This window comes from Heteronotia binoei, chromosome 10, assembly GCF_032191835.1.
Source record: "Heteronotia binoei isolate CCM8104 ecotype False Entrance Well chromosome 10, APGP_CSIRO_Hbin_v1, whole genome shotgun sequence".
NCBI lineage: Eukaryota > Metazoa > Chordata > Lepidosauria > Squamata > Gekkonidae > Heteronotia > Heteronotia binoei.
In genome coordinates this window covers 28,669,122-28,682,593 of record NC_083232.1, presented here as the reverse complement: position 1 = coordinate 28,682,593, position 13,472 = coordinate 28,669,122, and the positions used below count along the sequence as shown (strand labels likewise).

The 13,472-nt window shown below is 44.9% G+C and overlaps 1 protein-coding gene across 4 annotated transcripts in view; it reads right to left on the bottom strand.

Annotated features, from left to right (window-relative positions):
- Positions 1–13,472, bottom strand: part of NRP1 (neuropilin 1) — a 204,771-nt gene that overhangs the window by 112,393 nt on the left and 78,906 nt on the right. For all 4 annotated transcript variants that reach the window (XM_060248160.1, XM_060248162.1, XM_060248161.1 and 1 more), the window contains exon 4: positions 12,020–12,247. In XM_060248160.1, coding sequence (XP_060104143.1) covers positions 12,020–12,247 — 228 coding nt within the window. The remainder of the gene's footprint in view (positions 1–12,019; positions 12,248–13,472) is intronic.

Here is a 13,472-nt window from a genome sequence, read left to right as displayed (position 1 = left end):
TACTTTCAATGAACAAATGTAATATAGCCAGAGGTAAGCTCCATTGATTTCAATGCAGATTTATACACATGCTTATTTCTCCCACTGAAATCAGTGGATGGAAATGCTTATATGAGCATACTGTTCTATGTTTGCAAAGGTTCCTCAGTCTTCTGGGGACAATAAATTACTCTAGGAGATCCTGCATGAATGAGGAACACTGACCTTGCTGGAAGGAAATTAGAAACTTTTGTATACACAGGGGTTTGGATTACACCGATGGTGTTCCAAAGGTTAAACAGTCACAGCATGACACTTGATGCTTTTACGCAGCAAGACACAGATCGGCCAAACCCATTTATTTGAATGGGATGGTGCTTTGAGGATTATTATGTTTATATGTCCCCGTCTTTTTTGGATATTGTAACTCTGCATGCAAGAGTATCTGGGAGGGAAAAGGTTAAGAGAATTCTCTCACTCAGGTACACTGGGCATTCAGTTCCCCCCTCTCATCCATTAGGTGTTGAGCCTCTTTGACCCTTGATTGCCTTCTGTTCTGCCTTATATAGGACTTCTCTCTCTTACATGAACTTGGAACTATAATAAGTTAATCTTTTTGAAGTAAAATGCACATACATGAATATGTCATGTAAGATGTGCTTCTATTTTTGTAAATAAAATTTCTTTCTCTTGTTACCATTGGAGTCAGATTATCTTTGTAATTTGTTTGAACAACATTTTTTTTAAAAAACTGGGAAAGGTGGAGGATCAGGAATACTGTGTAAAGCTTCTGGGCTTCCAAGGAAAGTGATTTTTTTTTTTTTTTTAACACTGAACCCAATAACCTTTTCATTGCATCACATAGACCCAGGCTGAGCAAAACACCTCTTATATTTCAGGGAGATCTGAAACAAATCCTCAGCTGTAGGATATTCTTCCTTTTCCCCACACACTCTAAAAAGAGTATGCAAAAGTTGGGTTAAACTCAGGTTTATTAAATAATATCTGAACCACATCTTCCCAATGCTTTAGTGAGAGTTCCCAGAAGGGGCTATCATCAGTGTTGCCTGCATCTGGTCAATTCCACCTTAGCTCTAGACATGAGAGTTGCCAGAAGGACTCCCATTCCCCAGGCAGGGGATTCCCATTCCCCAGGCTTCTATCTGCCACTGGCCAGGAAACCCCACCCTCAAACAGTGACATCCACATTGCAATGACATCACTTCCATGTGACATCATTGCATCAGGAACTTTGCTCTTTGGGGGCAGGTCCCCACTACACTCCAAGAATGCTCCCTGGTTGGTGCCAGTTGGAGACAGAACTCAGAAGATGTAAGTTCAGCCCACTGAAAGGTAAGCTGGGTGGGCAGTTTCACAGTGTAAGCAAAAGGGACAGGCCTTGAGCAGACCTTCCTCTGGCCCCTCCTATCAGCCAGGAAGCATGAGGCAGCTTGCCTGGTTCCTACCTACAAGACCTCTGTGCCTCACAGGAGTAGAGCCAAAACTGGCATCGGTGGGGAGGGTACTTCTGAAGAAATAGTACCTTTTGGGATATATGACAAAATGACAATGCCTTATAATATGTGTACATAAAGCTGTCTTATACTGAATCAGACCAAAGGTCTACTAAGGTCAGTATTGTCTGCTATGACTGACAGTGCAGTTCTACAGGGTCTTATGTCCAAGTCTTTTACATCTACGCTTGCCAATCCCCAGGTACCAGTGGGAGTTCTTCCATTTTCCCAGGCTCCTTCCCACCCCTAGTCAGCTGGCCGGCGGGGGGGAAGCCCTGCCCCCAGAGGACCATGTGCCTTTCCAGCTATGGAGGCTTCAGTCTGCGATTGAAAGGCTTCCTCTTGGGATGGTGTGTCTGTGTTACTTTGAAAAAGTTGGCAGCAACTCGTGAGTAGAGATGCCAATCCGTCACTTCAGTCACCAGAAACGGGGTGGGGGGGAGGGAAACATCTGCTGAGCACTTCATTATTCCGCATGTGGAGATTGATTCTCATAGGGTATAATGGGAAATTGATCTGGAGATTTTGGGGGCTCTTGGGGAGCTGTTTTTTGAGGTAGAGGCACCACATTTTCAGTATAGTATCTAGTGCCTCTCCCCAAATTACCCCCCAAGTTTCAAAACAATTGGACTAGGAGGTCCAATTCTATGAGCCCCAAAAGAAAGTGCCCCTATCCTTCATTATTTCCTATGGAAGGAAGACATTTAAAAAGGTGTGCCTACCTTTTAAATGTGATGGCCAGAACTCCCTTTGGAGTTCAATTATGCTTGTCACACCCTTGTTCCTGGCTCTGCCCCCAATGTCTCCTGGCTCCACCCCCAAAGTCTCCTGGCTCCACCCCCAAAGTTCCCAGATATTTCTTGACTTGGACTTGGCAACCCTATTTACATCACCTGCTGCTAGATATTTTAAATTGGAGATGGCCAGGATTGAACCCTGTATCTTGTTCATGCAATGCAAAAGTTCTACCCATACAGCCTTACCTTAGTGAATTCTACCACTAAAATGTTCAAAGCACAGACTTGGGGTGATTCTGCATTAGCCTTTGTTCCGGCTCCGACACTGTTTCCCCCGGGGCAGATGTTGGTTTCCGCACATTTTGACCCGGGGGGCCATTTGACTCGCCTCCGAAGCGGTGCTGCCCCGGATTAAAGAGATCGGCAAAATACCAGATCTTTTTTTTGCTGCAGTTCCGAGGCTCAGAATTTTATGTGCGGAACTTGAGCCAGTGCGCTGTCAAACTTCTTGCATCAGTAGAACACACCCACATAACTCCACACCCATGATTCCGCCCAGTTATTTCGTCATACTTCCGCATTTTTACTCCCTTTGAAAATTATGCAATATTTTCCTGAAATAGATTAATTTTTTTAAAAAAACAACTCGTTTCGCGTTACAACGTGAAAACAATATAACGATGTAACGCTATTTTCTTTTCCCGAATGCATCACTTACTTGCACCCGCCCCCCTTCTTTACTATATTCCACGTGAATTTGATAATGTGCCATTGCATTGTGATTACGTTCTTCCCCCCTCCAAAAAAAAACAATCCTGACTGCTATATTTTTTTCCAAATAAGATTGTTGCAACGCAACTAAATAAAAAGCGATGTTGCATGAACTACTTTAAATATGCATGATTGCCACCTTTATCGATCCCACCCCCCATGGCCTCAAACGGGAGCGGAAATTTGATTATGTTTACAGCTTTATATTTTTGATAGGTTGGGGAAACTTTCTCCCTTAACCCCTCTGCATATTTCTCCCCCCCTCTTTCATGCATCTGTTTGTAATTTGTTATAGGTTTTAACGGAAAACTGTGTGCTTAACATTCAGTGTGTGTGGATAAAAACGGTGGATCACCGGCACAGATAAATTGGTGAAGTCCCTGTAATATTGACTATAGAGATGGCGCTTAAAATCATATGCAATCATCTCTTAAATGCTGGCTCCAGTAGGCATTCCATAGTTGAGATTCAAAGAAACATTGTGTGATGAATATGCGTCATTCACTGGGCCTGCTCTGTGTGGTGTGCTGTGCTCTGTTTGAAAGTCATCAATGGTTGGCAGTCAGTCAGACTATCCTTGTACATAACTTTTGCCTTTGGCAAAAGCATTTTTTTTTAAAAAAAAGCATCTCCCTTCTGCACAGAAAAACTACATTCACAACTCTTTTTGCTTTACTGATTACTGCAACCTACTGTGTTGCTTTAATTTTCTCCCCCCAAAGGGGTTCCTCTCTTGTTTCCCAGTTGTTTGCAAGATTTATGATTTATTGGACATACAGACAAGTTTTAAGAGTGGGCGACTGTATACTAATTGTTCTATTCTATCCCTTTTTATTCCTAGCCACCAAAAAAACCCCCAAAAGTCTTAAACTGCCTTCGGAAAATATATACACTTTTGGCTTTGTAACATTGCAGGTCTTCAAAAAATTCCAGAACTGAAGGGCGGCTATCAAGAATGCCTCTTTGCCTGTTCTTGCAGATAGGAATTTAGCACAGAAACCATTCTGGGTCAGTCTTTAAGCTCATGGTGGTGCATACGGTTTCAAGAAGTCTGCTAGGACTAACCAGACCAGGCCAGTTAAAGCTTTGGAAATAGCTCCTTGGAAAAATTTCCTAATTCTTTAAAAACATTTAGGGTTGTTCTAGCTCTGAGACATGTTTGAGGCTTCTCTTGATGGCTTCTTTTATACTTCCACTCTTTCCTGCTTGTGCCTGCCTGTATGTGCAACCTGGTTCTTACTGGCTTCAAAATATCATTTTAATTCTCCTTGTTCCCCACTTAAAAGAGTAGAATTGAGGTGAGGAAGGATACCTTGGGTTTCTTTTCTATTGCAGAGAGGTTCAACCTTTTTTGAAAGACCTCAGCAAAGTCATATCCTCTCATTTGCCTGAACCATCTCTATTCCTGAGAACAAGGGTGGCCAAACCTGCTTAATGTAAGAGCCACATAGAATAAATTCAGATGTCTGAGAGCTGCAAGATAGGAAGGAAAAGAGGGAGGATGGGAGGAAGTAAAGCAAATAGATGGGGGAGGGGGGAAGGAGAGGTGGAAAGAAAGCAACTTTAATTTTAAATGCGTTCTCCAAGCTTCCAGCTGGCTTGGCTTGGAGGAGTGATTTAAAGAGACAAAAGCCTTTTCTAATGGGCAGTGGGGGCTTTAGGAGCCACACAATATTTAATTTTTTAATTTTAATTGATTTGATTTATATCCCGCCCTCCCCGCTGAGGCAGCTTCAGGGCTGCTCACGATATAAAATCACCACAACAATTAAAATCAATAAATATTATAAAATACACATTCAATAAGTAAAACAGAAATTAATTTAGTGCTAACTCTTCAATGTTATATATTTCAGTGACGATGGTATTTCTTCCAACTCCCTGCGATAAAGGCTCCATGCCAATTAAATGCCAGCTGGAATGTGTGAAAGAGCCACACGTAGCTTCCGAGCCACAGTTTGGCCACCCCTGCCTGAGAAAGACAGGTTGCTTACCTGTAACTGTAGATCTTCGAGTGGTCATCTGTGCATTCACACTCATAGGACAGAGCACCTGCGCCGATCCCTGAATCGGTACCTAAAAAGCCCGGGATTTTTTCGCGCTCGGCACCAGCAAGCATGAGCAGGCGTCCCAATATGCATGCTCGCCGGAGCCAGCGCGAGGATCCCACCAGTTCCTTCCTGACTGCTGGAAGCCCCTACTGGAGGGAGACCATCAGCAGTGGGGAAGGAGGGCGGGTAGTGTGAATGCACAGATGACCACTTGAAGATCTACAGTTACAGGTAAGCAACCTGTCTATCTTCTTTGTGGTCTCTGTGCTTCACACTCATGGGAGATTAGCAAGCAAGACATACCTGGAGGCGGGAAGACGGTCAACCAGAAGAAGCAGCTTGCAGCACTGCAGCTCCCAGATGAGTCCTCTGCTGAGCATGCACATCCAGAGCGTAGTGCTTCATGAAAGCATGTGGAGAGGACCAGGTGGCAGCCTTGCACACATCCGTCAGGGAAACACCTTTCAGGAACGCCACCGACGTCGCCATCACTCTTGTAGAGTGTCCACGAATGGGCCCAGGCAATGGCTTCTTTGCCAACAAGTAGCACAGTTTAATAGTCTCAGTGAGACACTTTGAAAGCCACTGAGATGAAATTCTGGAACCCAACTTAGGAGCAGCATAAGAAACAAAAAGCTGCTGGTCCTTACGAAAACTCTTGGAGCGACTCAAATAAAACAATAAGCCATGCTTAACGTCCAAAGCATGCCACCTATGTTCCTCATCCGAGGAAGGTGTAGGATAAAATGTGGGCAACCAAACTTCTAACTTAAGGTGAAACTGAGAAACCACCTTGGGAAGAAAAGAAATATCAGGAGCTAACAACACTCCAGACTCCTGAAAAACTAGATATGGGTAGTCTAGTTTAGCTGTGAGCTCCCCTGCACAGCGTGCCGATGTGATTGCTACCAAAAAAGCAGTTTTCCAAGATAGAAGCTGTAAAGAACATGTGGCCATTGGCTCGAAGGGACGCCGAGTCAACCTGTCCAAAACTAAAGTCAAATCCCAAAGCTGTGGGAGTGACCTCGATGGAGGATGCAACCTGAGCAGACCCTTCAAAAACCTCTTAGAATGAGGGTGTGCAAAAACTGAATGCCCCTCAACTGACTCATGGAACACAGATATTGCTGCCAAATAAACTTTAACCAATGAAAAGGCAAGAACAGCATCCACCAGAGATAACAAAAATTCAAAAATCACCGATAGTCCTACCCGTTGGGGTGAGACTGCAGGATCAACTAAAAACTGAAGAAACTTCTGCCACTTCCTGTCATAGGAAGCATGGGTAGACAACTTCCTGCTGTTTAGGAAGACGTGTTGGACTCTGCTGGAGAACTCACAGGGTCAATGAACCATGCTGTCAGCTTCAGGTGAGGCATGTTGTGATGGAATACATGACCATCCTGAGCCGACAGAAGGTCCGGTTCCACCAGAAACTGGTAGAAGACCCCCCTCACCAGTTGAAGCAAGATCGGGAACCAGTTCTGCCGAGGCCACACGGTGTCACTAGGATGCAGCATGGCCTCTCTCCTGCAATTTTGTTGACAACTCTTGTCAGCAGTGGAACCGACCTTCCCACGGGAACAACAAACCATCTCCCAACGACTCTGGATCCGTGCCCCCTCTGGAACAAAACAGAGGACACTTCCAGTTCCTGGATGTAGCAAACACATCCACCTGAGGGTACCCCCAGAGCTGAAACACAGGTTGAAGGAAGCGCCACTGTATCTCCCACTCGTGCAGGGATGCTGCACCCCTGCAGATTGAGCACCCCTGGGAGGTGTGCAGCCTTCATGTAGATGTCGTGCTCCAGGCACTCCGACCACAGTTTCAGTGCTAGCGCACAGAGTCATCAAGAAACTGTCCCGCCCTGCCTGTTGATATAACACAGGGTAGTGGTATTGTCTGTTAACAGGGCAACAACCTTCCCCGCCACCATGGGGCAGAAAGACCGAAGGGCAAAATGAACTGCCAGCAGTTCCAGGTAATTTATATGACAGTGAGACAACTGAGAAGGCCAAGGGCCCCCCACACACAGAGAGTCCATGTGAGACCCCTATCCCCACAAAGACGCATCTGTGGTGATCATCACTGTTGTCGCAGGTAAGTGGAATCTGATTATCACAGATTGATGTGGAATCTGATTATCACAGATTGATTCGGAACCTAAGCGAAGTCTATTTTGTAGCCTTCTGCGATGATGGAAAGAGCCCACCTGTCTGTAGAGATGGACTCCCATGCCAGAAGGAATGGACGAAAGCGGATGGTTGAAGAATTGGGGACGGTGATGCGTGCTACCAGAAAGTCAAAGAGCCTGCTTTTGTGGGCAAGCACCCTTAGACTTGCCAGTGGTCTGAGCTGAAGCGTAACGGTTTCTGTTGTTTCCCCTGTATGGAGACCTACTCTCAGGTTGGGAAGAGCGAGGTCTCCACTGTTGTTCTGGAGAGAATTTTTGGTATGGCTTCTTGACCAGGGTTTATATCACTGTTTTGGTTTAGCAGCCCTAGAAGAAGCCGGGACACCCAGGTTCCTCAAGGTCTTTATGCTCTTATCCATCTCCTGGAGAGTGTTGTCAGTGGTAGAGCTGAACAGACCTTTGCCCTCAAAGGGCAGATCTTCAATAAAGGCCCTGGTGTCCTGCTGAAGAGCCGTCGATCGGAGCCAGGAGTGGCGGCGAAGGCATACAGCAGATGTGATGGTTTTTGGTGACATATCTACCATGTGCTTTGCTGCAGCCAGTTGTTGCTTGGCTACAGCAAAGCCTTCCTTCTGCAGCTTCTTAGCAGCAGACCTCTTCTCCTTACTCAGGGAAGACAGGAGGGGGGGTGAGTTGCTCCTACACAGAGTATTGGTATCTAGCCATGTACGCAGCATAGTTAGATACCTTTAACCCCAACGCTCCAGCGGAGTAAAATTTTCTCCCCACGTTATCCAGCTTCTTTCCCTCCTTGTCTGGCGGGGAGGAGTGAGTTTTGCGTGCCTTGGATGAAGATGATACAACCACTGAATTTGGCTTAGGGTGGGTGAACAAGAATTCAGCACCAGCCTCTTGGACCCTATACAAGTGGTCTAGTCTCCTGGAAGACACATGTGTAGAAGCTGGCTTCGCCCAGGGCTCCTTCACCGCCTGTAAGATGACCTTCGTAACAGGCAAGGCAACCGCCGTTGACGTGTCCCGTTGCATAATGTCAAAGAAGGTGTCGTCTACGACTGGCTGCAGTTGTGTCACCTGGAGAGAAAGGGAGTGTGCCATCCTCTTCATCAGGTCCCCATATGACTTCAGATCCTCCGATGGAGATATGGGAAGATCCTCAGCTGTATGCGACACTGGCGAAGGCTCCAAAGCTCTGTCTGGATCGTCGGTACCGACCTCGGATTCTGACGATGAGGAGTCCCTTCTCACCGAGTGTTTGGAGAGTACAGGTGTCGAAGCTCTCATAGGTGAATGAATCGATACCAACGACCAAGCCTGGACTTCTTCCACCATCATGCCATGTCTCTCAGGCGGAATCGACACCGAAGCCGATGGAAATCACCTAGAGTGCTGCGAGATCCTTGACAGATGAAATGCCTCAGACTGTTGATCCCAATCAGCAAAGTCATGAGGGGGGTACCAATGGTACGGCGGGTACGGGTAGGCGTAGGGAGAAGACCACTGGTGCTGATCCCACGGTGGAAGCGGCGGGAAATGGTAAACCATAGTGGTTGGTTCTAGCTCTCTCCGTCCCCTTGTCTGATCAAGCGGTGCCAACGGCTCGATTGGTACCAAAGCTTCAACCTCCAAGATCGAGCCACTGTCACTCCTACAACGCGATCCCGATGCGTGGGAATGTTGGGTCAGGTCAATCTCGTGCTCTGATGCCAACAAGCGCAACGGCTGTGAAGCACTGCCTCTCGATACCGAAGGGCTCCGACGCGGAGAGTCCAAGATCTTTCTGAGTGGAGCAACCTGCGTTGATGCCGAAGTGTCTTGAGAAGGGGTGCAGGACAATCTTTTCTTCCGCTTCTCCTTCGATTTCACCTTTTTCGGTAGGGATGATCGGGTCCCTGAGTCATCCCGACGCTTCTTGGCCGGAGTGCCTACTGACCGTTTTGTGGGTTGACCTCGTTTGATAGGCATATCAGCCTGAATCGGTGATGTATCGACCAATATGACCATAGGGGCCGTGGATTCCCCCATTGGTACCGATGGGCCCAATGCCATCTTTGAAGGACGAAGTGCCGATTCCACCAGAGTGACCAAAAGACTCGCCGCACGATTTTTACGAGTCTGCTTGGAAAAGCTCAATGAAGACAGGAATCCATGCGGTGTCCCTCGCCCAAACAGAGGAGACAAAGGGAGTGACCGTCGGGAGGTACAATCTTTTTTCCACAGGAACGGCACCTCTTGAAAACCCCCCAACGTCTTTCCATAGATGCCCGAAAAAACCCACACAGAAGACTTCTGAGGGGAAAAAAAGAGGGAAAACAGGGCCCTGAAGGGCAAAGTCCAACAATTTTTTTTTTCCAAATAACACAAACTACCTTAACAACTAACTATCTAACTACACTAAGAAAACAACAAACGGGTTGTATACAACCAGGAGAAATAATCTAAAGATTACTTTACCGACGGGGGACAAGAAAGGAGATCCTCTCAGTGCAGCGGTCAGAAAGGAACTGGCGGGATCCTTGCGCTGGCTCCGGCGAGCATGCGCATTGGGACGCCTGCGCATGCTCGCTGGTGCCGAGCACGAAAAAATCCAGGGCTTTTTAGGTACCGATTCGGGGATCGGTGCAGGTGCTCTATCCCATGAGTGTGAAGCACAGAGACCACGAAGAAGATTAAGAGGCAATCCTACTCCACTCTAGACGGTACTTAGTGCTGTGTGATTTCCTATATCTTCCCAACCTAGAGCTGGCAATCTTAGTCCTGTTAGCATCAGTCCTAGAAACTGTGGTCCCTTGAAAAGACACACTAGAACATCTTTAACGTTTTCCAGGGTCAAAAGTTGCCCATCCTTTTGTCAGTTGCTTTTGTAAAGTGACCAGGCCCCAAGAGATCTACTCCTTGTGTTCGGTCATCATTATTTTTGTTACTGTTCTTTAAAATTGACACTATTCTTATTTCTGTCTTCATCGCAAGCACTGTTTTAGTAAGGAAAGCAGTCTGTTATTATGTCTGCTATAACAAGTATTAAATAATGACAAATGCTGCAAGATGATATTTTGTATGCCTTACACATGTTAAATCAAACATGTTTTCAAAAGAACCCATGAAAGAATCTGCCAAGTAAGTAGTTACAAGAATACATGTTTTAACTGTCACAATCTTGATTTCTATAGTTTAAACAAAAGATGTTTTAAATCCAAAGTTATGCTGGAACAATTATAGCAGTTTCTTGTAATAGCTTCAATTCAGTCTTTTTTCTTGAATCCAGAAAATTAGTACTTTAGAGGGCAAAAACCTTGACACTAATCCCTTTGAAAATATATTTCAAATAATTTGGCTGATTGGTCTTTTTTCTCCACACTTCAATTAAAAAGCAAAAGTTGCACAGGAATTAACACTGGGAAGCTCTGAGCTGTGGAGAAAAGCCTATTATTAAATTTCCAAGCATAGTTAGAAAACCATTTCAGGGCTGTTCTAATAGACAGGTTGAATACTGGACAATCCTTAAATCATTCCCTTGCCTCTTCCATTGTTACCTACAAGAGGAGGGCAGGGCCACGGCTCAGTGGTAGTGCATCTGGTTTGTATACATTAGGCCCCAAGTTCAATTCCTGGAATCTCCAGTTAAAACCATCAGGTAGTAGGTGAAGTGGGAGGGAAGACAGCAAGGTATAGTCTGATCTCATTAGATCTTGGAAGATAAGCAGAATCAGTAGTTGGAAGGGAACCACCACAAAAGGCTCTGCAGAGCAATGGGAAACCACTTCTACTTCTCAGTTGCCTCAAAAGCCCCTTGTTGAGGTTGCCATAAGTTGGCTGTGACTTGATGGCACTTTACAAAGTGAAAGACCTCCCCCTGTGATCCCAGAGAGCTACTGCTGGTCAGAGTAGACAATACTGACCTGGGCTGACTCAGCAGAAGGCAGCTTCAGAGAACCACAATAAGCTCTTTAGTCCTCAAAACAAATTAATACAAACATTAGATTGAACTGCCCAGCCTGAGAAAAACCCAGTGTTATGTTCCGCTAAGTCCATTACAGCAGCAGCAACAAACTATAGGATGATAACCTGAAATATCTGCTTACCACCCTCTCCTCTATTAGTATAGAGCCAAATAAATCTTTAGGCTCTATTATCAGGCAGATTTTACTAAAATTTATCAGTTGAAGCTGTGATGAAATCAATAAGGATATCAATGCACACGTATCTCATGGCAGAATTTGGTACATGAGCTACTCCTAGAGTAGAAATGGAGGTTATTAGAGATACAAGGCTGGTCCCAGAAGCACAAGCCCTGTGTTAAATTCCTCTTCACTAGATAGCATCGTTCCATGAATTTCTGTGCCCCTCATCGTTGGTTGCAATTCGCAAATGCTAAATCTAATGATAGCAGAATACAAGATAACTTGTATTGCACATTGTAGAGGAGGAACACAGCAGGGGCTACCATTTCTGCTGAATCTCGCATAACTTTTATTTATTTCTTTACTTTATTTACAGCCTGCCTTTCTTGCTGAGACTGGAGACTGATTATAGGACATAAAGCAGTGCAATCAGAGATCATAAAACAACCATTGGCAGTGCAATAGGACTGGGAATTACAAAATTAGAGCCAGGCAGAACTGTCAGACTCTTCAGACATGTTTCATATACAACACACTGAACAGTTACAGAGTATTCTTTATCCCTTCTTATAATGGCCTTTGCTAGAATCAAGCCAGGGCCCCTGGAATATGATATAAATGTATGCTAAATGACAATTGACTGTATGAGGTGTACTGTGGAATTATGCAGCTCATCCCCCGCGCTCCTTACCTTCAGCGAATCCATCCCAGATTTCTAATCTGTCATAGCGGCAGAACATTCCCCCTGGAGGATTTGAATCCGGCTCCAGTTCAAAGCTTTCAAATTCCAGTATGATCTCGGACATCTTTGGTGCAAAGATAATATAAGTGCATTCAAGGCCATTGGGATATTTTTCAGGGAATCCAGGCGATCTGATCACCCCGCTCATTGATGTAAAGTTTCTGGAGCATTCTTGTCCTGTGGAACAAAAAGAACAAATAAAAACAATATGCTGACTTAAGTGAGATTCAGGTTAGCTAGGAAAACAAATTAGGCCATTTTATCTTTCCAAACTGCTAACTGGCTTTTCGGTGAAATACCTTGCTTTAATCACCATATTAATCATCCAGCTAGCTTGTTCCTGTTATTGATAATTCATATTAAAATGTAATTCACATCTATTCTATGATCTCCAATTTTCAATTTGTAACAGAGTACTTTGGGGGAGAAAGGGGTGGGCTTGTTCCAGCACCAAAGAAGGGGGTGGGAAACTATGACAAAATCATGTTGGAACAATGAAAAGTGTGAGCTGCAGAAATTTCAACAGCCCTAGGGAAATAATTATAGCCCCTTCAAGCTTAAATCTTTAAATCTTAAAAGTTGACAGCCTTTTATTGGTGAAATAGGACTTTTTTTTTTGGCAAGAGGAGGGGAGTGAATTCGATAGATGGAGCAGAGGTTTCGGATTCCTAGAGCCATGACTCTGTAGCTGTGCCAGATGTGACCTATGCCTTCTCAACAAACTAGATGTGAAAGGTAATTCGTCCTCATACCAAGGGTGACTGACTGGTTCTGAACGGTGTTGACACAGGTGCAACAGCAAAGTGTTGCTGTTAGTGAAGACAAGATAAACTGTGATTACAGGCAGCATTGCTGGAAACCAATTGATATCCATGTTGATACACCACTCTCACTCACTATACCAGTTGTGGTATAGCCTCTGGTATGCCACAAATATGCTCATATGCCAGAATAAGGGATGTCTTGTCCACATATCTTGTCTTGCTGTATAGATACCAGAAGATGGTTGAGATGCAAAACCCCCCTCCATCTTAATTTATCTCACTGCTTATCATAGGGCTTATTTTCATAATAGCTGATGGTATTTCTATATTACTAAGCTTTAATATATGCCTTATGAGGTTGGAGGGTTTTTTGTGTTACATAAAACATACTTTATGTGTTCTTGTTAGCCACTCTCTCACTGGTCCACGTGTTGAGAAGGCTTTTGTGTGAATGTGGCTTTTGCTGGACAAGCAACTGCAATTGTAAATCAGGTACACATCAGAATGAAGAAGTCATCTGTCCCCACCAGTGCCAGATTAAACCCTGTGGAGGTCCCTAGGCAATCTCAGGGCCCCCCTCGCAAATTATCTCCTAGTATCTCCTGCAGCACCTTCTCAAAAGCCCCTTTAACAAAGCT